The 26,604-nt window shown below is 42.1% G+C and overlaps 2 protein-coding genes across 3 annotated transcripts in view; one reads left to right on the top strand and one right to left on the bottom strand.

The window, feature by feature from the left end:
• LOC106917021 (STE20-like serine/threonine-protein kinase) overlaps window positions 1-8,566 on the top strand; it is a 23,290-nt gene extending 14,724 nt beyond the window's left edge. The window contains exons 9-18 of the mRNA XM_014985679.2: window positions 993-1,709; window positions 1,781-1,911; window positions 2,015-2,138; window positions 2,693-2,872; window positions 4,049-4,178; window positions 5,677-5,801; window positions 5,992-6,183; window positions 6,257-6,382; window positions 6,465-6,578; window positions 7,458-8,566. Of these exons, the coding sequence (XP_014841165.1) occupies window positions 993-1,709; window positions 1,781-1,911; window positions 2,015-2,138; window positions 2,693-2,872; window positions 4,049-4,178; window positions 5,677-5,801; window positions 5,992-6,183; window positions 6,257-6,382; window positions 6,465-6,578; window positions 7,458-7,604 (1,986 nt within the window). The 3' untranslated portion in view covers window positions 7,605-8,566. The remainder of the gene's footprint in view (window positions 1-992; window positions 1,710-1,780; window positions 1,912-2,014; window positions 2,139-2,692; window positions 2,873-4,048; window positions 4,179-5,676; window positions 5,802-5,991; window positions 6,184-6,256; window positions 6,383-6,464; window positions 6,579-7,457) is intronic.
• On the bottom strand, window positions 8,236-26,604 carry col17a1a (collagen, type XVII, alpha 1a). 2 transcript variants are annotated; one of them, XM_014985678.2, is made up of 54 exons: window positions 26,433-26,604; window positions 24,395-24,471; window positions 24,122-24,163; window positions 22,830-23,309; window positions 22,709-22,750; window positions 22,578-22,631; window positions 21,862-21,909; window positions 21,585-21,734; window positions 21,406-21,501; window positions 20,085-20,156; window positions 19,926-20,000; window positions 19,777-19,821; window positions 19,488-19,649; window positions 19,274-19,354; window positions 19,143-19,187; window positions 18,912-19,034; window positions 18,080-18,367; window positions 17,885-17,935; window positions 17,790-17,816; window positions 17,693-17,719; window positions 17,541-17,603; window positions 17,362-17,466; window positions 17,216-17,278; window positions 17,101-17,136; window positions 16,970-17,023; window positions 16,006-16,077; window positions 15,479-15,541; window positions 15,319-15,390; window positions 15,147-15,173; window positions 15,027-15,062; window positions 14,902-14,937; window positions 14,690-14,806; window positions 14,546-14,608; window positions 14,395-14,463; window positions 14,147-14,197; window positions 13,975-14,037; window positions 13,843-13,884; window positions 13,741-13,767; window positions 13,621-13,665; window positions 13,509-13,535; window positions 13,357-13,386; window positions 12,374-12,475; window positions 12,164-12,295; window positions 11,997-12,074; window positions 11,594-11,719; window positions 11,437-11,511; window positions 11,199-11,336; window positions 10,632-10,784; window positions 10,374-10,538; window positions 10,018-10,155; window positions 9,803-9,937; window positions 9,636-9,716; window positions 9,365-9,418; window positions 8,236-8,782 (listed from the first exon to the last, which is right to left on the bottom strand). In XM_014985678.2, the coding sequence occupies exons 2-54, from the start codon at window positions 24,462-24,464 to the stop codon at window positions 8,739-8,741; spliced, it is 4,560 nt and encodes a 1,519-aa protein (XP_014841164.2). In that variant the 5' UTR covers window positions 24,465-24,471; window positions 26,433-26,604; the 3' UTR covers window positions 8,236-8,738. The 2 variants fall into 2 exon arrangements, with proteins under 2 accessions (XP_014841164.2, XP_087862760.1); XM_088006634.1 differs by lacking the exon at window positions 24,122-24,163.

The raw sequence follows: 26,604 nt of genomic DNA, 5'->3' as shown, positions 1-26,604 counted from the left end.
ACACTAATTACTCTAGTTCTGTTTCTGCATAAACATCCTTCCTGTTGGGTCACTTTGAGCGTTGATCTCTCCATTGTTTATCATGATGACTGCAGCTCCTCAAGGCCACATGAAACCCAGAATGACTGGAACACAGCACCAAGCTGGCATCACATTAAAATCATAAACCTTCTCTTTGTGAGTGAAATGGTTCAATGAGGATTCAGCAATTTGAAAACAAGAAACTGAATCTAGAAGAAAATTGGTCAAAATAATAAATTGCAGACATTGGAGATCTGTCCACACCAACACAGATATTAGAAAAACCAGTTTCTATGCAGACCACATCTGTTTTAACTTTCCACACCAGAAAAAGCAACAGCCTGGTATCCATTTCTACATCTATATCACATTTATCTGACTCACCCATAAATCGTCCAGCATAAGTTAAAGACGGTAACATCTGACAGCATGGTACCTGCTCATACTTAAAGTCTTCAAATGTCTAAAATGAAAGCCTTTAAAATGGTTAAAATTTAGTGTAAAAAACTAACCTGAGATCAATGCCTTAAATTTTGTCACTATTTAACCTCATATTATTTTCATTTTGTTTTCTCACGAATCGTTTCGGTCAGGCAAACGCTTGAGCCGCACTCGGACGTCTTCATTGACTCGAGACGGCTGATGCTACTGCTAACTCGCTGCTAACAGCCTTGATAGCTACCTCTTTTTGTTTCTGTCATGTGTAAGTGTTCGTTTTTCGCCAGTTGGCTGGACGAAGTTTGCGCATTTCTGTGTAGGTGCAAGTCTTAAATTCCATTCATAATGGTGGAGTTGGTGAAACCTGCAGAAAGCCTGCAGAGGAGGTTAAACAACGTGGAACACAGCAGGAGCTGCAGTTGTTTAGCCGTGCTTGGGATGTTCTTTTGAGTCCTGAAGCTGTTACTTCATACGATTTGCTTTCTGCTGACTCTGCATTTATGACAGTTCTAACTTCTGCATGGTTCCTCCAGGGCCACAAACGGGCTCCGTCTGACGTCAGCGTCGCCAGCTCCGAGGACGAAAAGATCCCTCTGTCGCCCTTGGAATCAGTCCCTGAGAAGATGGAACCGATCCTACCAGTTCCTTCCCCGGCCAAGCTTCCCGACTCCAACCATGTGGCGGAAACCGTCTCCACAGAGGAACCTGCTGCGCCTGCTGCACAGGAGCAACCACAGGAAGCTCCAAACACTCCAGTTCCAGAAGAACCTAAAGAGAAACCGTCAGAGGAGAACGTTCCAGAGGCCGTGTCTGATGCCACTTCACCGGGGTCAGAGGCCCAACCAGACACACCGTCCAAGGAGCTGCAGCAGCTGGAGATAGACGTGGAGGATGAAAAGGAAGTGGACACGGCCGAGGTTCCTGGGCCTCCTGACTCACCTGCTGCACCAGAAGAAAACACTCCAGCTCAGGAAGAGGAGGAGGACCGATACAAACATCTCAAGGTGACTCTAACTCTGCCTGAGCCAGAGCAGGAAGTCCTGAAGAAGGAAAACGGAGAGCAGCCGGTAGAAAAAGACAGAACGAATGCTGAAGAGGAGAAGAAGGTTCCGGATAAAGCCAAAGACGAAAAAGAGCGAGATTCTGACTCGGGAAGGGGCTCAGCTGCAGACAACAGCTCAGTAGACCTCAATCTGTCCATTTCCAGCTTCCTGTCCAAAACAAAGGAGCCTGGTTCTGTTTCTATACAGGTAAGCCTCAGAAACACACATAAATCCACAGCAAGACCTTTTCCTTTTTAACCTGCTTGCTGTTTCCTCAGGACTCCAAACGGCAGAAGAAGACGCTGAAGAAAACTCGTAAGTTCATGGTGGACGGGGTGGAAGTGAGCGTCACAACATCAAAGATCGTCACTGACAACGACACCAAGAACGAGGAGATGAGATTCCTCAGGTGCTCATGTCACTTCATTCAAACCAAACACTTATTATGCAAATAATATGAAAATGAGTTAAACTGGGAATTTTTTATGACTGTACTGTTTCTCCTCTTGCAGGCGGCAGGAGCTGAGGGAGCTGCGTCTCCTGCAGAAGGAGGAGCAGAGAGCCCAGCAGCAGCTCAGCAACAAGCTGCAGCAGCAGAAGGAGCAGATCTACAGACGCTTTGAGCAGGAGACCACTGTGAGTCTGCTTTCCTCCAGCTTCACAACATTTCAGCCTTGCTTTCAAACGGATCGGCTCCAGCAGCAGCTGTAGTTTCTGTTTAGAGATAAGCACAGGGAGCCGTTTCCCCTGCTCACATGACACTGTGAACTTCCTGAACCTGGTCACCGTAGCTACAAACCGTTCTGTTATCACCCTGATCAGCTCAGCTACAAGCTGCTGAACTTCACTGCCTCCCAGCAAACTGCAGCTCAGTCACATTCTGTGAAAGCTGCTGCACAAAGGAGCATCACTGGATCAAGTCTCCTGACTGTTTAAAACAACTGCTTTCTAACAGTTTTTCTTTGAAAAAATCTAATAATAAAGTTAGAACATCATATGTGAACATTGGGAAATTCAGAGCTCAGAACTGAGTAGCTTTGCTTTTCTGTTGCAATATTACAGTTTTTCTCACTCCTCTCCTGACTTCTATCATCACAATGTTTCCTCCAACCCCTCTGAGCTTCAGTGTCACAGAAAGTCTCAGTGATGTATGGAGACGGTTGAGTGATGAGGCGGTTTGTGTTGGACAGAGTAAGAAGCGTCAGTACGACCAGGAGGTGGAGAACCTGGAGCGGCAGCAGAAGCAGACCATCGAGAGGCTGGAGCAGGAGCACACCAACCGGCTGCGAGACGAGGCCAAGCGCATCAAAGCTGAGCAGGACAAGGAGCTGTCCAAGTGCCAGAACATGCTGAAGAACTGCAAGAAAGTGGTGAGTCCCAGCCGTCCACCACTTTCACCTCCTTCCGTCACATTCTGCCCCTCAAGAGTCCAAAATGTTTCCGCTGAGACAAACTGCGCCCTCATCTGTCCTCCAGAGTTTCTGCAGCTTCTGTCCCACCATGCCAGGTTAAATCTTATACTGTCTGCCTCTGTTGTTCACCCTGCCTCACAGCAAACAGGACTTTCTCCACAGCTTGTGACACAATGAAATGTCTTAAAGTGGATTTTCTGTTCCAACCCTCTCTGACACTGAAAAATGTTTATTATATTAAATCATAGAGCCATTGTTGTTCCGATGATTGAAGCTGTTTAATGAAACCAATAGCACTTTAAAACCACTTCCACCAGCCGGAGCGCTCAGCGTCTGAGTGTGAGTGGGAGGACAGTGGACTGTGATCCACAGGGAGTGGCTGATGTCAGGATTGAGTGGTTTGAATCGTCCTCATGAAGCAGCGCGGCCATTCAGCATGTCAGAGGAAACGTTTGGCCTGTTTTTACCAGTAAAGGTTACTCTGGAATACCTATTTAAGACAAAAATTAAAACAATGTTCAAATGATTTTGTCTCAACCCTTCATTATAATTAACAGCAGAAGCAACATCTGGCCACATGTTAGAAGCAGTTTGTCTTTGGCCTCTCATGTTAATTCTATAACTACAATTCACAACAAATGTCGTCTCGAGGTGCTTTACCAAAAAAAGCATTTAAAATAAAAGAAAATGTAAAAAATCTACCTTGAAGAGTGTTGTGGGTCAGATTATTGAGTTTCCCTCTCGCTTGTCGCCTTCAGGGACGATGAAGATGAAAGTTATCATAATCCAGACTCCCATTGGTGCAGAGTTTCTGTGATGTCAGAGCTGATTGACATGCATCATATCAGCTGTTTTTCATCTCTGGTTGTTTTTCAGTTTCTGTGCCATTTGACTGTGTTGAGGTCAGACTCCTTCAGAGTTAGCTGAGCCCAGAATAACATGGCCGACAGGTGAAGCGCTCATTAACAGCAGGTTTAGCAGCTCAAGCTGTTCTTAGGCTGACAGCTTGGCTGTGAGCCTGGAAGCGACACGTTTATCTGACCTCAGAGGGCCTGCCCTGCTCGTTGATGTTGGTGCAGAAATGACCTCAATATCACTTTTATTCAAAAACCATCTGTGTTCTTCTGAATCCAGGAACAGGAGTTCCTCCAGAAGCAGCAGCAGGATCTGGACAGCGCGCTGAAGAAAATAATCCAGCAGCACAAGCACGAGCTGGCCACCATAGAGAGAGACTGCCTGAACCACAAGCAGCAGCTGCTCAGAGGTGAACCCTGGTTCAGCTTTAACAGCGCTGTAACGGAAAAGACCAGGAGCCCAAATGTTAAATATGTCACCACCAGATGGCACAGCTAGCTGAGAACTGATGTTAACGATGAATTCATAGAAAATAAATAGGAAAATCTTCTAATTACTTAGTATTTTAGATTTAATTAAGAACTGCTACCTTTATCAAGTAAATTGTAACACATTATTTAGGTGTCCTTGTTAAAAATGTTTGTCTTTTCTTTGAAAAAGGGGGAAGAGAGCATCCCATAACTTAAATTCACCCCAGATTGACTTTGAGGTTTAATCAGGAACTGTTTCACCTTCCTTCACGCTTTGTGAAATAGATCCCAACGCTACAAACAAAACATCAAAGTTAGCTTTGATGTTTTGTTTGTAACTTTGATAAACTTTGATGATCCAGAATCACCAAGTTTGCTAAGTGCTTCAGATGAGCAACACAGTATCAACAGTCAAAGAAGAAATGCTTTTACTTCGTAGAAATTTAAATCTGCAGTTTTACATGGTTTTTATTCACCATCAAAGGACTTCCACAAAGACACAGACCCCAACCAATAGGGGGCAGTCTTCCGTTTTTAGGCCACTTCACACTCAGCAGCAAATACTCATAACCTGGAGGTCGACTCTGTTAAATATTACCCATGGCTTCCAGGTAACAGCTGCAATAGTTCAGGAATTTGTGATTGTGTGAATCAGCTAATTAAATAAAATAAAAAATAGTTATTTGTGTTTTTGGGTTCCTCAAAGCCGTTTCTAAAGTTTTGTGTATAAAGTTGACTAATTAGTAGAAAGTGACTCTGAGAGCCACATATTCTTGATGAAATCAGCTGCTTTTGGTTCATCTGCAGCTGGTCATCATGTTGAGTCACCCAGTCCTTGTCCAGCTCTGATGCTGCGTTCCAGTTTTACTCGGGACTCTGAACTGGAAAATTCCAACTTCCCAGTCAGAAAAATCAACTGTGTGATCGGATTCCCCACTGGGAAACTGGGAGCAACTCCGAACACCCCCGGTATGAATTATAAGGACGACTTCACTTTTCAAAATGGCCGCTCCTCGCATCATCCTTGTGGTGCAAACATAAGACAGAGATGTAAGAGTCTGATTAAATCCAATGCCTGCTACTCTAAACTGAACACGTTAAAAGTGGTGTTCATTAATGGAAAGTAAATTGTAAAATGATGTTTATGGGCGTCGCCATGTTGAAATTCTAACTTCTTAACCAGAACGTTAAGACGTTTTCCAGCTCAGACTTCCCATTTCCCCGGTTACTGGAACGCAGCATAAATGAGTCACTGCTCAGAAATGTGGGTTTGGCCCGGTCATCCTGAACAGCTTTAACTGGAAATGAAAGTGACAGGGTTCAAAGGTCATAAACTGAGATCTTTATAAAATAAGCTTAAGACGGCTGCGAACGTTTCTTATTTAAACAACTTAATAGAAGTCCGCCTCATGTTTGTCTTCTTGTTTCTGCATGCAGCACGAGAGGCTGCAATGTGGGAGATGGAAGAGCGCCACCTGCAGGAGAAACACCAGCTGTTCAAACAGCAGCTGAAAGACCAGTACTTCATGCAGAGACACCAGCTGCTGAAGAGACATGAGAAGGTACAGGAACATGGCTGGAGCTGCTGGACATCAGCTGGAGTCTATGGCTTCCTCAGTCAGTTAGTTCATCACCATGCAGAGGGAAATGATTCAGAAATTAGAAGCAACTCTTTGTTCTGCTCCCAAATATCAAAGTAAAACCAGTCTTGTGGTTTTGAGAACTTTCCCAGCAGCTGGTTTGTGCCTGCAGGAGATGGAGCAGATGCAGCGCTACAACCAGCGCCTCATCGAGGAGCTGAAGAGCAAACAGACGCAGGAGCGAGCCCGGCTGCCCAAAATCCAACGCAGCGAAGCCAAGACGCGCATGGCCATGTTCAAGAAGAGCCTCCGCATCACCGCAGCGCTCATCACCCCCGAGCAGGAGAGGGACAAGGTCAAGCAGGTGGGATGGAGCCTCAGGTCAGAGAGAAGCTGTGAATGAATCCAGCCGGCCTCATTGTTGTCTCTGTTCCCAGTTTGCAGCTCAGGAGGAGAAGAGGCAGAAGAACGAGCGTCTCCACCAGCAGCAGAAACACGACAACCAGATGAGAGACCTGCAGCTGCAATGCGACGCCAACATCCGGGAGCTGCAGCAGCTGCAGGTCTTCAATGCGAAAACTGCTTTAGCCGTGTTAAAGTTGGGTTTTCATAGCAGAAAGAGCTGAAGAGATGTTTGTGTTTCAGAATGAGAAGTGTCACCTGCTCATTGAACATGAGACCCAGAAGCTGAAGGAGCTGGACGAGGACCACAGCGTGGAGCTGAAGGAGTGGAGGGAGAAGCTCCGGCCCAGGAAGAAGGTAGACCGCCCGCACTTTATTTATTTAGATCAAATCACATTCTCTCTTCTCATGTCAAGTGGATTTCAGACTACATTATATTTAGTAGGGCTGCGACTAACAATAACATCAACATGTGAAAAGCTCAGCTCCTTCTGCTCGACGCAACATCAGCACAGTGCAGGGATGACCTGTTGATTAATTTTTGGATAAAACTGTTAAGAATTTCATAGCAAAAGGTGATAAATTGATATATCTTGATAAATGCATAACGTATATATTTTTGTAAACTTTTGGCTTAATTGCTGCTCTGAATTTGTTCTTTGAGAAAATGGCTTTTTATTGGTGTGTATTCCAATTCACAAATAATTTATTACTACTTGAATTATTATTTTGGTAATAAATTAATCATGATTAATTCCATTAATCGTTTCAGCCCTACATTTTAGCAACAAAATAATGAATTGAATTAGGCATGCATTGAAAACGCTGACCACTAGATGGTGCCAAAGGGCTTTAATATGATCCTCAGTATGTGTAGAATATACCTCAACAAGCATTGGTGGAAAACATAGCATACAACTAGTTTAGAAGTTTTGTATAGAAACTGTTTTCTGTCTCCTGCGTTCCAAAAGCCGCAACAGAAGTACCTGAATTATAATTTTTAACTTTTAAAGTGAAATTGGTGAAGAAAGGACAAAAATATAGAAAGAAAACTCTGAACTTCATAGTTTTTAAACGATCTGTTTGGTTAGAGGCTGCAGGTAGCATGCTAACTGCACAGTTAGCTTGATAACTCTTAGTTAGTAGCATTACAGTTCTACTCTCTGCTCCATACAGTCTGAAAAAACACTTTCTATGACCTTGTTTGTTTCCATGGTAACTGATGTTTGTTTGCAGGCGTTGGAGGAGGAGTTCGCCAGGAAGCTGCAGGAACAGGAAGTGTTCTTCAAGATGAGCGGGGAGTCCGAGTGCCTTAACCCGACCACCCAGAGCCGCATCTCCAAGTTCTACCCGATCCCCAGCGTCCACTCCACCGGGTTCTAACCCAAACGGGCCGACAAAGGGCAGGAAGTCTGAGGAGCTGCTGTGGCGCCACTTCAGTCGCCACAACCCAGTGCCTGAAGAACCGGAAATATCTCCACCTTCAGATCCCTGCAGACGTTTACACTACGGATCGCTCTCTGTTTTTTTATGGTCAAACATGAATCAGTCAATCATTTCTTAGTGATTATGATACAGAATGTATTTGTGGCTGAAACACTCCTATTGAAGGAACGGGTTACAGCAGATTTTCATCCAGATAGTTTAGATTTTGTGGTTCCGTTGAGGCTGCGATGTTCTCATCTCCTGGCTGACATGGATGCAGGTTTTTCCTTCTGAATGCCTTCAGGTTTGTTGTAAAATATTTCAAAGACACTCATGGTTTTTATTCTCTAAGGAAGCATCAAGTTATCAGCTCCAACAGCAAAGAAAGAAAAATCTGGAAAATGAAGAAACGTTTGTGTATTTTTATCTTCTGATGATGTATTTTGTTTCTTGAAAAGCCAAAAGTAGATCTGTTAGCCTTAATCATTTAGATGTATTGTAAAGTTGTTACTGCGACTTTTAGGATTCAGATGTGTTGTGGAGGTTTTTATTCTGTCTTCAAGAAAACTAAACTAAACACAAAAATTAATTTCTTTTCATTTACTTTTATTAATTTAAAAAAAACTGGACCTGACTGGTTTAGGCCTTTCTGACCTCTGATTGGTTCATCTCATTTTTGTTTTTCTTGATTGGCTGTTCTGAGTTGTTAAATAAATATAATGAAGGAGTGCTGTGCACCTTTTTTTAGAAAAATATTTTCAATTACTATTTATATGAAAACTGCTCAGCTTCCTAAATTCAGACTGAAAACAAAAACATAGACATCATTAATTCATTTTTTAAATACATGTATAGTTTTTAGAAATGCTTGTATAATGATTTTCATTCTGCTGTAAATAAAATATTTCCTCTAAACAAAAGCTTCTCCTTTGGTCTCATACATACAAAAATAAAAAAACATTTTAAAAACATCCTTTAAAAATGCCCATAATGAATACAAACGTCATACCATAAAATTCAATACTTTACACAAAGTTCAGTTGCTAATAAGAACAGCTTTCATGATCCCTCTTGGAGCTCCGAGTTCAGCGATCAAACACCAGAGCTTCTCCTTTTTCTTGTCAGCAATAAATCTCCTGAAACGTAACAGAAATTTCAGTTAAAAAATTAAACATTACTACAGCATCTCAGATGCCTCCCTCTGGTGATTTGTTTTCACTCTACTTGCTGTCATTTTTAAAAAAAAAATACATCTTAAGTTTATGCAGATGATTGTCAGGTATACTTCCCTTGGAAAATCAGAACATATTCTCCTAAGCCCCTCATTTGTGTCTGGAAGTGCAGAAGTTTGATTGAGGTCACATGTATGTAGTAGGATGAAAGATGACTCAAAGAAAAACGTATTTAAATATAAAAAAAATTGAGCATTAAGACACTCTGTGTTAATTAGTCTCCTCAGTTTCCTGCTTTCTTCCTGTCACAGCTGCTTCACATCTCCTCTGATTAGCTGCTCTGCTTCCCAGTATTTAGGCTCCTGGTTTTAATTGTCTTTACTGGATTCTTCCGTTTGCTCCCTCTGTTCAACGACCTGCTCTAAGTGAGAAAATCTTTACTCTCTTCATGTGTTTTTATTTGTTGTGACCATTGTGTTTTAAACACTGGAGTAACATCATGTTAAGTTGCAGGTAAAACATCTCATTCTGTTTTTTTAAACTGACCTCTGTCACCCTTTGGTCCTCCGTATCCCTGAGGCCCAGGATAACCTCGTTCACCTGCAAGCACACAGGATGTTTTTGACAGAAACTCTTAATAACCTAAAATCCTCAACATGCAGCCTTGATTTGTTGCTAAGCAATGTGAGGCAGGATTTGGTCTCTAGGCTCATTAAATCTGATAGGAAACCCTGACATGTCCCGTAAAGCAGTTAGATTTGCTGTGTGTCTGACTGGTTCTACAGAAATAAGCCCTCCTTCCCTGGATGTGCCTCACCTTTTGCTCCTGTTAGTCCTGGAAGTCCTTGGTCCCCTTTCGGTCCCGGTCTCCCTGGTGGTCCCACAATCATTCCATGTGCTGTGAAGAATTTAAAAAATATATAAAAAATTCACAGTTGGGCATTTATGACCAATTTATTTGACAATATTAAATATGTTTGTTACCTTTGATGTAGTCCATTATGTCAACAACGTTGGTGTGAGAACCAAACAGTCGGCTCTCTCCTGGTGGACCTGGGGGGCCGGGTGGACCCCGGGGCCCGTGGACGGCAGGTCCATGGTGGCTCTGCTGCCTAACGACTGTAAAACAGGAGGGTGTTAGCAGGTCTATCATCCAATTTACTACAGTTTGATGTATTTGTTTTCTGTAGTTTTCCTACCTTCAATAATTTCCATAATATTTGTGGCGTTTCCATGGGAACCAAACCAGGCAGGGCCTGGAGGCCCCGGTGGCCCTGGAGGACCTTGAAAGATCCTGCTGTTGTAGTTCTCAACGATGCCATCCAGAACGCCGTGAGCTGCAAATGAGAATTAAAAAATATAAATGATGCTGCTGAGCATTAACCTCTGGTTAAACTGTAGTTACTGTATGTTTACTTAAAAATAGAGTTTTTCTATCCGCTTTCTTTGACCTTAAATCTTTTTCACTAATCATGTCCAATTACAAAAGTTTTCCACAAGATGTGAAGATGCAGAAATTCAAAGTTAGAGAAATTTCCGTTAATTTTCTCTGTACCTTTGATGTAATCAGTCAATCTTTCAGCCATGATGGATAAGTTAATAGAGTTTGGGCCCCACTCGGTGCTACTGCCCAAACCTGGCTCTCCCTTGTGTCCTGGAGGTCCAGGGGGCCCCGGTAGACCAGGGGGTCCAAACATGGGTCGACTCAAACCATCACCACCTGAAAAAAGAGAGACTTCATTCCTGTCCCACCAACAGGTTTGTGCTACATGACCCGGTTCTGGTCCAGAACTCTGCGTTAGCGTGTCCTTACCATCAAACTCAGGCCGGACATAATCTTGTCTTTCAGGCTTCAGCATGTCTCTGTTGTGATGGTCTGTAAAGGAAACCATTTGTCCGATTGGACCAGGAGGGCCCTCTGGTCCAGGGGGCCCCGGAGGGCCTGGAGGGCCTCTGAGGGAAACGCCTGTAGGGGGCAGCAGACAGGACGGCAAAGGGTTAGTATTGTCTTCCATAATTAGTGGGGAATGGGAATATGGGCAAAACTTCAATAAACTTAAGGTGGAACTGTCCTCCCTATAGAAGCATGAGTCTGTCCCCAGACAAATATAAAAAACTTCACAAAGTGGGTGGAGCCAACACACATTGAAGACTTTAGGCCAAATTTAACAAATTTATGCTAAAATATCAACATTTTCACAAAAACATAAAGATAACATTCATTTATACAATTTATCTGAAAGAAAGCAGATTTGGAGTTCAGCAGTAAAGAAGAAAGGTCCAAACAAAACCTCCACAGACAGAATGATAGTCGTACAGAACAGGCACTGAGCGCTTCTCCAGGCGCAGTTCTTCAGATACATCTCCCGTCTGAACTCACTCTGCAGGTAGTCACGGATGTCCGAGTTGACGTAGCTCCCAAATCCTGGTGGTCCAGGGGGGCCAGGCGGACCCTGTGGTCCAGGAACACCCTGTGCACCAGGGGGTCCTGGAGGACCGATGAGAGACTGAAACCCAGCTGGAACAACAGAGGTCAAATCAGAATGAGAATGCCAATGCAGTGATATCAAATAGTTTGGATATTAGAGTCTGCGCTCCTGGATGATTAAAGCTCTTACTTGCCAGCAGGTTACCAGGAGGCCCTGGAGGCCCAGGGGGTCCTGGAGCTCCAGGTGCACCCAGCACCCCTCTCTCTGGTGACAGACACAACCCGACAATCAGACAGAACAAAACTTCTGTCCTGCACTGAACATAAAGCATGAACTTAGCACTCACGATTCAAGAGGCCGTAGACACGTTCAGCCACCTCATGGGGGTTAATCGAGAAGCCGCCGATACCTGGACCTCCAGGAGGTCCTGGTGGGCCAGGTGGACCCATAAGATATACCCTCACTTCGTCTCCTGGAAACAAGATGTCCACAATCATAACAATAGGAACATATTAGCTTTGAAACATGAGGTTATGTTTCATAATGAATAGTTACATCTGTTTAACTTTTCCTCATTTCTCCATGTTGGTGTTCAGACATATGGAATACGGATCCTTTGATGCAGTTGTCTTAAATGCAAGAGACTCCAACTTTTACCCGTTTACTATTCTCCTAACCTTACCTCTACTCTAACCCTACTGCATCTTGTTACTTCTTAAGATTCATCACTGTGATTTGATGCCACTTACGCTGCAGTAGACTGATGATGTCATTGACAGAGACGGATCCAGGTGGGCCAGGAGGACCAGGCGCCCCCGGGCCAGAACCTGCATGATCAGAACAAACATCAGAACAGTCAGAAAAAGAGCTGCGTCCTTCAGGCTGGTGTGGGAAATGTCCAACATCGTGATCTTACTCTGGATGTAGGAGATTACTCGACTGGCTACGTTATCCACAAGGGCATCTTCTGAAACACCAGGAGAGCCTGGTTCTCCAGGAGGTCCGGGAGGTCCAGGAGGTCCAGCCAAGTACTGTCTGATGCTGTCACCTGCAGATCACAGCAGAAAGCCTCCCTAAGCTCTTTGTTCATGTTACAAGAATAAAAAAAAATAACTGAAAGTCTTACTCTGGAGGTAGTCAGCAATGTACTGGCCAACAGCAGGTGATTCACTCCCAGGTGGTCCTGGTGGTCCCGGTGGTCCAGGTGGTCCGGGAATGAATGAGCTTCCTGTAAAAATAACAAGAATTCATTAGATGAGATGAGAATTTATTAAACCAAACAGCAATAACACACTGACTGAACACAAAGTTTCACATGCAGTTTCTGTATTCACCACTAGATGTCAGCACCTGAAAACTCAGAGTTTTCACATTTGATAAATTTGGTAGATTCAGTTCAATTTGTTCCATTTTCAGCTGCTGTGGTTTTCTTTCCCACTGCTGAGTCAACCAACCAAACCTTTTGAGCAACATGTTCCCCCCCTCGCCTGCGGAGGCGCTGCAACAAGAACCACTGAAGGAAACGACACAAAGATCTCTGAACTCTGGAGGTCAGACTGCAATGCTTAGAGAGATGAATCTCTAAGCATGACTAGAAACAGACAAGCTTGTTTGGAAGGATGTGACCTGGGTTTACAGAGCTGCACCTGAATCAAACCCAACGCTTCTGGATTCATGTCCTTCAGAAAGATGAAACCAAAGTGGAGATGTTGGGCCATGATGCGCAGCGCCACAGAGAAGGAAGCCAAACAGAATATCTGCACACTTCAGGCTGACTGTAAAGCACGGTGGTGGTGGAGTGATAATTTGGCTGGTCCTGCTTAGATTTTCAAACTCACTGTAACTCACAGAGAGCAGGGAACCTGGTGTGTGTGTTTGCCTTGATATGTACACACAACCTGGATGCCTTTAAGGTCAACTATCTAAACTTCATCTTCAGATATCAAAATATCCTGGTTAGCATGATTTCTGGATCACATGTAATATGACTAGGTCTTGTTTTGTTACAGAATATCTTGCAGCATCCTTCATGCAATCTGTTGACCTGATAGCCTCCAGAGCATTGCACTTTGTAGCTGTTAATATATTTAATATAAAATATATTTTTACCAGGTTCCCCTCCTGCCCTTACTGGGCCACCTGCAAGACACACAAGGAAAGCGGAAATATTCATCATAATTCCTCAGAAACTCAAACTCTGAAACGGTTCAAAATAATATGCATCATGGTCTGAAGAAGATCACACCCAGTGTTTGAGTTACCTGGAGGTCCTGGAGGTCCTGGGAACCCTGAGACAGAAATCACTGATTTAAAATCAAACACTGAAGGATCATCACTGAGACAATCATCAACAGTTTGGCCACTTAACAGCACCTGGCTCCCCTGGACTCCCTGGAAGCCCCGGCTGACCTGGTTCACCTGAAACAAAATCATTACATTTAGTCACACACTACAAAATACAGGCTTTCCCAAAATACTTGCATATTTTCTGACCTTGGAATCCTTGTGCTCCTTCTTTACCTAAAAACAGGTCAGTCTGTGAGATGATAGAACTACAGGAGAAGACATGGTTTCTTAAACTTTACGAAGCCCTACCAGGTGGACCTGGAGGTCCTGGTGGTCCCGCAAAGAAGGTTTCTGAGGAGAAATGAGGAAAATTCCATCAATAATTACACAAAAACAAAATGTATGGTTAAGTTTAAGGACAGTATGATTTGTTTTGCTAACCAGATGTTGGCAAGAAGCTGCCAGGCTCTCCTTTCTCTCCCCGAGGTCCAGGATTTCCAACACCTGAGTGGAAACAGATCAGAAAATCAACATGTGATCAGACACAGATCACTCTCTATGCTGATGATACATTCTTCTATCAAAATTTTGATAAAACTGGATTTGTGTTTACCTGGATCTCCAGGAGGGCCTCTGCGGCCTGGGGGCCCCTGCTTACCCTCACCTAGACAACAGAGACAACGTCATTCGTTTGCTCTGAATTCTTTCAAATCAAGAGATCGGCTCAAGAGCCGGGGGCCTGCATGTTTTTCTGACTCAGCACAAATGAATGGTTAATTCATGAGGAACTAATCAGCCATTTTATTCAGGTGATGTTGAATCTAAAGACGCAGGACGCTGACACCTCTGCTGTAAACATACCAGGAGGCCCCTGAGGTCCAGGTTCACCTCGGGACCCTGGGAGCCCTGGGGGTCCAGGAAGGCCGGTGCCTGAAACAAGTTTGTTGTGAATTAAAAAATGCATATCAAAAACATTTCTTAGTGTCTGACAGAGTGATTCGAATGCTTTTACCTGGCTCTCCACGTTGACCTTGGTCCCCCTTGTCTCCCTTATCCCCTCGTTCTCCCTTTGTACCTAAATAATTATAAAATGTGCCTCGTTCAAGGCTCTTTTTTCAGACATCCAACATGTTTAAATTGACGGGACCTGGCTTACCTGGTTGGCCTGGGACTCCAGCAGGACCAATGGGACCAGACAAACCTGGGGACCCAGCAGAACCTGGAGGTCCAGCTGGTCCTGGAGGTCCAGGAATGGCCACAGTGTCAGAGTTTACTGGATATGAAGGAAACAGAAAGAAACCAGACTGAATACAGGAGTCACTGGGGTTTCCTGGTCAATGCTGGGAGAAGACATGAGGCTGTTCTCACCCGGGCCGATGACTTTACCAGGAGATCCTGGTTCACCTGAAGAAGAGAACGATCATTTCAAGCCTTCCAGGCGGTTTCCTTTACAGTGTGAATCTTATCACAAAGGAAAAACAAGAAAGCTGTACCTTTACCACCGGGCTGGCCTGGAATTCCTGCAACGCCTGCATCAGGCACCAGAAAAGTACTTTAAAACGTAGAAAACCAAACCAATTTGGGTTACAGGAGTAAAAGTGTACGCTGTGTACCTGGGGGTCCTTGGATTCCAGGAGGACCTGGAGAACAAACAGTTTATATGGAAGGATCTTTTATTTTTATCGTAGTTTGGTGAGTTTAAAACATCCTTAAACATTTTTCAGACAGAATAGGAGAAAATATTTCTAGCTGTATGTAGAGTAAAAGCTCTGGAGAATTTAGTACCTTGGGGACCAACGTCACCAGGGAGACCCGGTAAACCTCTAGCACCAGGAAGTCCTATTGAACCCGATTCACCTGCAGTTAAAGCACAGATGTCAATGCTACGTTGTGGATCAGATGTTCTGCAGGGCTCTGCAGTAAGATCTTCCATCTCTCCACTCACCGCCACTTCCTTTAGATCCCTTTGGTCCAGATGGGCCTTGAGGTCCAGGAGTTCCTGGTTCACCTTTAAGACAACTTTTTCAGTATAATCTACTGAAGCTTTTCTTTGAGGCAGATTGGTAGCTAACATTTTAAATTACATTGTCACTCATATTCTCCTCTCCTCTCCAGTCTGCATGCTGTCCTTCACCTCTCTCATGCTCTGTCTGTTGTATTGGATGGCTAAGCACATCTCTTCTCCTTTGGTACCTGAACTGTTCAACCTGTTTCCCTCCATGGCATACCCTTCCTCAAACCTCACCACTACTCTTGTCCATTTCTCACTACCAACACATCATTCTCTTGCATCCTTGACCTCCTCATACAGTTACACAGTTCCTCTTTTGACACTTTGTCAAATGCTGATTTTCAAAAAACTGCATGCCATGTAGAAATTTCTTATACATTTTTACTTGACAAAACAAGGAAAACTGAGCTGTTGTACTTTAATAGTAGCTAAAGACATAAACTAGCTCTGTTGGTACGTACCCACTGGTCCACGAGGTCCTCTTTCTCCATTGTCCCCTTTAATTCCCGGAACACCTGGTGCTCCACGGTCACCTGCATTACACGTAGCAGATGGAGAACAGAAGTAATTATAACTTTACATTGGCTACTTCATCTAGAATATTCCTGTTTAATAACAATGCCAAACCAGATAGCTGAGGGTGATATACTATGTCGCAGCATATTTTGGCATTGACTCATGGTGGGTATCAACATGACTGATGCCAGTGATGCTTTAGCATTAGCTTCCACTAAAATTATGAATATTAGCAGAACTAACCTTCATACTTGGTGATTTAACTATTGAGTTAGTGGTGCCCATCACTGGCTATTCAACACCTGTTCCACATGAGTTACTTGAATAACAGCCTGGCCATTGCCTTCTTACGCAGTTCCACTCGATTCTCATCTGCATACATCTAGGATTTGTCACAATAAGCTTGATTTCTCCAGTTGAACTTCAACCAGGCCAATCAGCAGATAGAAGGAGGAGATGTAAAAGATGGTGTCGTGTTTCTGTGCTGCTTTTGAATTGTAGCCTGGCTATGGTTGAGGTTTGGAAATGGCAACAGAGAAGTGAATGAAGCCATTCACTCCGTGTTGGTCCAACTTCCAAATACTAAGCAATTAAAGTCAGAGCAAGAGGAATGTTTAATATTCGGCTTGGCGCTTCTCTCTCTGCAGTGTGGATGGTTGTTTACAGCCAACACAATTTCCAGTTAGCTTCACTACGTAGCTTCCTTCATGGTCGAGTTGGCGCATTATATACATCACAGCTAAATGTTACCTATCGAGTAAAACCAGATCCAACTGTTTAAGACTTCAGCAGAGTCCATGCCTCCAGTAAGACTCTGCTGATTCCTGGACCAACCAGTCGAGGGTCCAGAGTTTTCACCAGTTTGAGAAAAACCCAATGAGAGTGTGAGCTGAAATAAAGTTTCTGTACCTTTGGCTCCAGACGGTCCAGCTTCGCCTTGGAATCCCTTTGGACCAGGTACACCTGTTTACAGTAATATAACATTAATTATTGTCTAATCAACTTTAACATCAAGAAATGAACTGAAACTAACTTTATACCTGGGACTCCAGAGACACCCTGCTCTCCAGCAGCACCTTAAACAAACAGAGTAATCAGGAGGTGAAGAACTTTTATTTCTACTGATTTAATATCCAATATGAATCCTGTCCTCACCTTTTGGACCCATGGGTCCAGGACCTCCAGCAGGACCAGGACGTCCTGGTTCACCCTGAGAACCTGCAGAGTCATAATCAAATCAGCACTTCCTGCCCTTCCAGCACGTCCTCAACTTGTTTTAAATAAATGTGATCTATTTCAACCTTTATCTCCTTTCTCTCCAACACCAGGCGGTCCAGACTCCCCCCGGGGGCCCATTGGTCCCTCCCGTCCCCTCTGGCCTGGTTGTCCTTCTGGACCTGGTTCACCTGGACAGAAACAAGGAGATTCTCAACTCTTTCCTTGAACTTCATAACAGGAACATAAGTCAAGTTTCCATTACCTGGATTTCCCTTTGGTCCCCTTGGTCCATCCAGTCCTGAGTGTCCAATCTGTCCAGGAGGACCTTAAGGAACAAAAAGAACTGATTAGCTATGCCAAGTTTTTTACCTCTTTGGAAGAATAAAACATGGATTAGTTTGCCCAGAGTCTTACCTGGCAGTCCAGGAAAACCACTATCACCTGAAAAGCAGACAGATTTTTACCCCTATGTTCAGGTTTATGAACTACTAAACATTTAGTATTTCCTCACCTTTTTGTCCAAGTGCCCCTGGATCACCTGTACAGAGGTAGTCATAAGTATGAATATATGAATCAATCTTAAATTACTGTGAGGTTAGTGAGTACCTTTAGGTCCTGGATCTCCCTTCTCTCCTTTTAGAGAATAAGCAAGAGTTTCTGCAAAACAAAAAAAGCCCTTTAACTCAGAAATGCTTGGTTTTGTGTGCGTGCGTGCGTGTGCGCGCGCGCGTGTGTGTGTGTGTGTGTGTGTGTGTGTGTGTGTGTGTGTGTGTGTTAAATCCTGGGGCTTTGTTTCCACACCTCTCATAGTATTTGATTGTAGTTCGGTCCTGAGCAGCTGCTGAACGGTCCTCTGCAGGGCGCCGTTGTCCTGTCCTGGTCCGGTTCCTGTGCCTCCTCCAGGCCCGAGGTTGATTGAATTATCGGAGCGGGTGAGGGTGGAACCAGAAGAGGTTCTTTCAATGTATGCTGAGTCAGGCGGGTCGATGATGTTGATGCCGGAGGAAGACCTCAGGCGGCTGGTTGATGCACTGCCAGGGGCGGCTTCCAGAGCATCAACACGGTTCTTCAGACGTCTCACCTCCTCGCCTGGGAACAAACATTTAGAAATTGCACCAAAGAAGATGACCTGGTGCTTATAGATAGAATTTATTTGTTTTCCAGATAATTGCTTTATCAAATAGATTCCTATGACTGCTGCCTGCTGAAGGTAAGACAAAAATATATTGTCATTCATCAATTCTTCTATCTCTTATCCAAGATGGTTCATAGGCCCAAAAGGTTAACAAAAGATCCAATAATCTCTCCAGGGAATCTTAGGTTTGCTCCTATTTAGCTGAACTCTCACTTAAATGTCTGTAGATTTTTTGCTCCAGTCAGAATGAGACTAAGTTTGACTCAATATGATTTCAGGATCCCCAGCTCAAACTTTGAATAACCAACCCGATCCTTTATCCAGGCGTTATGACAGAAGACCAGCTGATCAGGCCTTCACCAAAGGAACTGCCTCTTGGTAAATCACCGTGAGGTTCTGCAAGGTACTGACACAGTCAGGTCTGGGTCTGGGTCCTGGGTGATCAGCTCACTTTTCAAAAAAGAATCTTTTATTTTCCTCTGGATTTTGGTCTCTTACCCAAAGTGATGAGTCCGAAGAGGAGCCCCAGGAGGAGCAGCAGGGTGCAGACGAGGGCCAGCAGCCACTTCCACCAGCTGCAGCAGGAGCAGAACCCAAAACCCAACTCGTCTTTACGGATCTCTGAGAAACAAACAGCCAGGTGTGAGTTTAGCAGCTAGCTTCTGATGCTAACCAGTACATCAGAACAGCATAATGTCCATGTTTTCATAATAACTCAATAAAAGGTACCTGCATAGGTTGCTTTGTCTTTTGTGGTAGATTTCAAGGTTGAAGCTACAGTAATAATATTTAAAACAAACATCAATTTATGACTTCACAAAACAATTAAGGATGACAACTCTAACACTCAAAAGTTTTACATTTGGCATCAGTTCCTTCATCCACTGCGCTGGACAAAAGTTTCTGTTTCTCCCTCATCAGCGAGTCCTCAGAGTAAGTGCCTACAAGACCAGATGTTCCCAATGATCAAATCTGTAATTAGACTCCTTCAGACAAATGTGTAAATAAATCTAAATAAGCATTTGCAGAATTTGAATTTGATTGTTTCTGTCAGAGGTATAGTGTAGTTAAAACCTGAGTAAGTGGCAGGCCCAGTGGACACAAACTGCTTCCCGGTGTCTTTGGCCATGACCAGCCGCTCCGTCTCCTTCTTGATGGGAGCGTTCTCCTTCTCTATCAGCACAAAGTTGAAGTCTTTCCCTGAGGCCTCATAACTGGTGGGACTGCTGGGTCTCACTATGAGACACAAGGCAACTTCATTTATAACCTTGCATTTTGGTAGTAGCCAATGGTCAAGTGATGACAGAAATTTCAAATTTCTAAACAGAATGATAAAGTCTGGGAACATTTTCTGCCTCCTCACCTGTGGGTGCAGTTAGTCCAGACACATTTTTCTGGACGCCATAAACTGCAACCAGACCAAAACATGTTACATAACATTACAGTATGAGCAGAGTTTTATAGTTGAGCAGATCATCATGAAATGTGAAAATGCTGGGGTCAGTGGTTTACCTATCTGTGAGCTGGCACCAGGGGGTGAGAGGACCGTTGGACTGGTCAGGTTATTCTGCACACCATATACTGGCACTGCAACAGAGAACCCAACATGCAGTGAAAATGTGAAGGTAATGACAGCAGAAAACCTTTTACAAAGGAGTGGCCGAGGCTAACCGGAGCCGCTGACAGCTTGTCCGGCATTCACAGAGGGAGAGCCGAGAGTCAGGTTGTTCTGGACTCCGGCACCTGGCAGAACACAACAGACCGGTTTGTCCATCTGTCTCAGGTGGCAGCCTGGACAATCAAACCTTCAAATATTTCTAAGTTAAACCACCAGCAGCTAAAATTATTACTTTTTTGATCAGCAGCTCAGATGGAAGCGTTTCTGTAATTTCACTGTGAATCATGTTATTTAAATGACATCAATTGTTTTGTATGAATGAGTAAATTTCTGACAGAAAACAACAAATGTTAATGAGTTTGCTATAACTTTTAAATTTGTTTGGTTTTCTTTATGAACATTGAAAGTTTTATTTGTTAAAAAGCAAACTCACTGACTCCTGTTTTGTAAGATGCAAAATTGTCGAGTTTTGCTAAATGACCATTGTCAAAATCTTGCAAGAAAACTTTTGATTGTTAGGAAAGATTATCTGGATCATATTTGATCACTTTTACAATTTTCTTTCTTTATCATTTTTAGTCACTATTACAAAATAAATCTTATCTTGCATCTCTTAGTGATCACATCTTTTATATGTACTGGAGTTACAGGGTACTTCCTGGAAACTTTCAAGGTAGCTTTCTGGTACAAACGGTGCCATTCCTGGAACTTAGAAAGTGTTTTCCTGGGACTCACATGTCACTAAAAGGGCGATTCCACCAATTTATATAATTTTTATGTAAGTTCCAGGAAAGGTTTTATTTGTTAAAAAGACAGTTGTAAGTAGTCTGTTTGATTTGATTTGACTTTAATGAACGTAGTGTAATAAAAGGATAAACAAAGTTATATGCAAACAAAATAAATTTAAAACAAAAGCAAAGAAGACAAAAATAGAACAATAGAAAAATACAGTTACATGTTCTGTAAATTTTAAGTTTTGGTATCCACATAATGTAAAAATACCACCAAAACACAAACAAATCCTCCTGTAAAAATCAGGAAAATAATTGGAAAATTCCCACAAAGTGGCACAGAAGGATATGGAACGTCACATGCAATTATCCTGAAAATTTCATTAAAACACCCTATAAGTTCTGGAAAGTTCAGAAAACACTCAGAAGTTCCTGTAAAGTTCCTGTTAAAGGTTTTTCCACATTTGGGGAAAAACCTTTAACTTCCAAGAATTTATTCCTAAGTAGGAACTAAGGAATAAACTCTGGAGGTCTGGAGGGTTTATAATGTGTGTTTTAAATGGGAAAGTTAACATTTTGCATCCTGTTTGGTTTCTTTAATACACAGTTAAAATGAACATATCTGTGAGTTTCTGTGACTGACCTGACGGGTAAAGGTGGGAGGTAGCGGTGTAGTTGTTGGGGTTGGTGCTGTAATATCTACTGCTCACGTCTCCTGACCAAACGCTGCCGTACTGATCTACAACAGAACACAAAAACACAGTGAATGGATGAAACGCTTTTCTGAAGCTCAGCACAGATGAATGTTCCTCTGCAGCTGACCGATGGGACCTGAGGAGCCCTCAGATGTGGCCTTGGCTTCCACACTGGCCTTCTTGGGGATGGGCAGTGTGTTGTTGGGGGACTGGGTGGGGCTGGTGCTGGTGGAGCGGTTTCCCCTCAGCAGGCGCTTCACATCATCCAGCTCCGTCCCTGAGAGAAACAAAACACCAGGAACTGCGTCATGACTGGGTTTTAAATCTGATCGAAAGGACCAAAAAGGTGAAGAGCTTCAGGTTGGATGTTTAGAGGTGAGAAGACAAATCAGTGAAGGACTCACATCTGGCTGGAGGTGAAGCACTTTGAAGCCTGGCTCTGATCTCACTCTCTAAAAACAAAGAAAAGTAATTATTTCTCTATTACTGTTGGGTAAATTGTATTATTATCAACTATTTGTTATATCTTTACTATGTTCTTAGATTATGTAGTCTTACTTATTCTAGTTTAATCATATGTTCTGTGACTTGTTTCTATATTGTTAACCAATCGTTTCCTTCCTCAGAGGAGGCCTTTCTGAAGAAGAGCAGTGACAGCAGCTCTTCACAGAACGGCCTGCTTTGACCTCTTAGATAGCTATAAAACCATCGCCGTGAAGATTCACAACTTGTCCTGCTTGATCCTGGGTCAGGAACTGGATAAGCTAGTGCTAGATTGATTGTGTTGTTAGTTAGTGATAATCTTGGCGCTGTGACTGTGTGATGAAGTGTCTTTCCCCCTCCCTTTAGAGTTACAGCGCTCTCTGTGATTAGGGATCCTAAAGACAATAAAAAGAGAGGGGCAGGCAAATGTGCTTCAGAGCAGTAGGAGATTTGTAACTGAAAGCACATCTCTGTCTGTTCTCCTCGCGAGTATTAAGAATCTAACTTTCTCTTGTCTTTCCTGTGTTATGTGCTGTGTTTAATAGGTGTCAACTCTGACAATTACCTAAGGCTGATTATTTAAAATTAATTGCAAAACTGTGGGAATAAAGCCTTAGTTTAAAGGTCATTAGTGCACCTCTGCTTTGAGTTCTCCCCCTAGTGGCTGAAGTTGAAGTTGCAGTTGAACTCCCTGCAAAATCAAACCAAGATCAGCATCATGAAGCATTATAAACTGAGATCAGTTATACTTGCAGAAAATTCACATACCATACTCCTTCCTGGTGTACTCCAGGGAAGAATCGGAGCTTTCTGAAGCACAAGAAGGATCAAATGAAAACTCGCCCTGCATTGAAACTGCAAACAGTAGAAGACGTGACCTGAGACGAACCGTCAAAGACGTCTGACAGAGCAGCTGCCATGGTGGTCACACTCTTCCTCTCCTTTGGAGGAGGTGAGTACGTAATGCCAGAGGATGACGAGCCCTTCTTCCCTTCTCTGGACCCTCCTGATGTGTAGCTGCTTTTGGTCACCGTGGAAACGGTCACAGCACCAAGACCCCCTTCTTTTTTAGTTTCTCTGCTTCCACTTCCAAAACTGTAGGACATGCTAGAGGACCCTCCTCCTACTCCTCCTGCTCCTCCGGCCTCTTTAGACCGCACTCCTCTCCCTGAGGCCACAGTGGCCCCTGAGGTCCCTGAGGCCCCTGACCTCTGACCTGAGGACTGGGCAGAGGAAGTTCCTACGGTGGTGACGCGTACGTTTCCGGCTCCAGATCTGCTAGATTTGATCAGAACTGAGCTGTTCGTACCCTCCGACCCTCCTGCTGCAACTTTTCCACCTGAGCCACTGGAGCTGAAAGAAAAATCACCTGAAAGCAAAAAAGGAGAGAAATCAGAAAATACCAGATTTCTTTCCCTGTTTTTATCAAAGTAAAATTCCTGGAGGGAACATTGGATGGAAAACATGAGATTCCTGAAACCCATTTTAATTTGCAAGACTGAACTGGCAAAGTTCATATATCATCTGTAAAGTGAGCAAAAATGTTTGAGTTTTTTTTTGGAAACCTTCCCAAACCACATGTCTTAACAGGTTTTATTACTGTAAACCTGCAGATCCTCCACTCTGATAACAGAACCATTTATTACATGCACTTATTTCTGCTGCTGGCTAATTATTTTTTTCTTATTCAATTAAAAATGAAAAAACTAGATTATGTTTAGTTTTTACTGGAATGAATGATGAGAAGTCTGATTAGCACTGACATATATTTATCATTGTTTTACTGGTTTTACATGTTTGGTTTTACAACTTAAAACTTAAATCCATTTTTTTTATCTTCCAATTACTTACTTTCAATATCTTAACACAACAATGCAACATGCTCTGAACATCATGAATATGTAAGTAAGTAAGTAGAAGAATACTAGTGTGTTTTTCATTTTCCGTTGTCTCTTAATTTGGGAATAACATCCAAATACTTTCCAGTTTCATGACGGAAAGACACTGAACTCAGTGTAACGATGTTACTATCATTAACACAACATAATAACAATGTATTTGATACAGTTTAGGATATAATGACACAAAGAACTAAAAACAAAACTGTCACTACAATACTGACATGTTCCCATTGTGCAGCAGCCATGTTGGATTTTCAGGTGCGAAAGCAGCAAAACTTACTCTGTGATGTAACTCCACAGGTTGTCACTGATTTTTTGACCACTGTAGAAAAAACCCCCAACAGTGAGTATTTAAATCCAACATCTGTTTTAATATTAGTTTCTGACATAACCAGATTGTATCAAACCTGCAAAAATACAAATTTATGAAACTTATTTAATTTCTCCCTCTTTTAAATGACATCCTTAAAATACCATTAAATAACCTTATATGTGATCAACCTCAGTATAATTTACATGATGAGTTATGAGGTTGTGTCATAATTTCACTCACCACCTGAGCTGCTGCTGGCTGCAGCTCCTCCACCTGAGCTCACCACCTTCACTGCGGTCACCTTGTCCATCCAGCAGCTGGAAATAAATCACACTTTACTTTGCAAAGCAGAGTTCAGAGTACAAAAATGGAAAATGTTCATAATGCTGAGCTCAGGTGTTATTACCACCTGAGGCGATTCATACTTTTCTGAGGCCATGTAACTTTTTTTTTCATCAAGGCGTCATGATTGATTTAAAGCTTTAACCTGAAGACTTTCAGACAGGTGGGGCTGATTAATGTGACTCTGCTGAACAAAGGAATCTGCCCAGAGAGAGCAGGTGTGAGGTTTCACCCATGTCTAAAGGAAAGTATCAGGTATTTACTCTGGTTATACGTGACAATTAAAAATATACCTTCAGGCAGGTGTTCATTTCAGGTGTTTTTATAATTAAACTTATATTTTCTCTCATCCTGGTTACTTTCCACCAATCAGGGTTTGCTGCCTGTTAGAGCCGATGATCTGAAGTCAAAATATGATTCCTCAAAATCATCCTTACATTTCTATTAATCAGTTAGTCAGGGAAACAAGGAGCACCAACAGATTTTAAACGGCTTTAATTTAATATTAAGTGGTGTTTAAAAAACAAAAAAGAAATCATGGCATAAATATTTTTAACCAACATAATTTTTGTTACTTAGTTTAATTTCTGCTGAGGGTCTCAGGATCCCCCAGCAGGGCCAAAAACTCCAACTTTTTTTGTTACCGTTTTCTGAGACAGTTGTTATTGTGCAACAAAAAAAATTCACATACAAATAATTTAATTATATTAAATGTATGTCATTTCATATAATTTTTCTGACTTTTTGCAACCACATAAACACCAACTAATAACTAACTAATAAATAATTAGACTATTTAAATGCCTGTTGTTAGCAAAGCGTGTATTTGGAGCTCATTTTTATGTTCTTGTACTTTATTTAATTATTAATTTGTATATTTTAAAGTATTTTTTTTTTTACAGCATCTATAAATAATTAAATGTTTATATTGCATTTCTGACATTAATTGCTTTTAATGGAAAATTATGACAGAGTTGCTTTCAAAGACAAAATCTTATTTAACTCAGATTTTTAGTGTTTTAACAATGCAGCTGATTTTAAAGTTAAATTTAAAGTTCTGTCCTGATTTTAGTATGAACACCATCTGAATCCCATTTTTCCTTTTAGTTGTCCGAAAAATTTTCTACTTAAATTTTGAAGAATAAAAGATTTATTTATTTTTTAGATTATTTTTAAAACCTGAACTAAACTTTAATAGTTTTTTTTATAGATTTGGTTTATTAAAGAATAAGTTTATTAAAGTTTATGATGAGATCTTTTGACTTCCTGAAGGTAATTTTTGCCTGAGATGTTATTAGTGAACATTTTTTAAAACCTATAAGTTTCATTCTGCTTTCCTTAAAAATGTAACAAAGTAAAATATTTAAATATAAACATGTTTGTACGCCACCACTGATTCATTTCTCCAAGCAGGTTCAGATTCTGTATAGAAACACAGAAACTACGACTTGTCACATTTAACTTTACATTACAAAATACAACTTGTTCAGTTTTATAAGACTGATCATAAATACAATAATGATCCCTTTAATTCAGTTTCTGTTTGTTTCTGCAACATTCAACTTTATGTCATTTATTTTTGGTTTTTAACTTTGTGCTAAAATCAGTGATTGTTTTTACTGTTTTATAAAGTCATTTATAAAACAGTAAATGACTTTACTGTTTTATAACAGTAAAGTTTCTTATATTATTATAATAACATTAACTTCCTGCTTAAGTTTCCTATAAAACCTCACATTCACTTTAACTTGTGCTTGGTTGTAATTTAAACTTTCTATCCATCTTTCCTGATTTTTATTTATATATTTTTTGTTAATGAATAATCTGTTCAAAGCAGAACTCACTCAGGTGAAAACACGCCTCACTGATCCGATGCTTTCAGGGATTTTACGTAACAAAATCACCTGTTATTACATTAAAAAACCTTTGAGTTTACCTGTTAGATCATTTCTGCAGCGTTTTCCCGTCCGGCTCCTCTTCGCTGACCAGATCAGGGAATGAAGATGGGAAGTCCAGGTTCTCCGTGGAAACGACTTGCAGCTCCTGGGACCCACATGCACCTTCAGAGTTTTTGTATTAGCTTTCTGTGACTCACAGCTTCAGTCGAC

The sequence above is a fragment of the Poecilia mexicana genome, unplaced genomic scaffold, assembly GCF_051168715.1.
Source record: "Poecilia mexicana isolate PSO_F unplaced genomic scaffold, ASM5116871v1 scaffold_1, whole genome shotgun sequence".
In the NCBI taxonomy this organism is placed as follows: Eukaryota; Metazoa; Chordata; class Actinopteri; order Cyprinodontiformes; family Poeciliidae; genus Poecilia; species Poecilia mexicana.
This window is presented reverse-complemented; position numbering and strand designations above follow the sequence as displayed.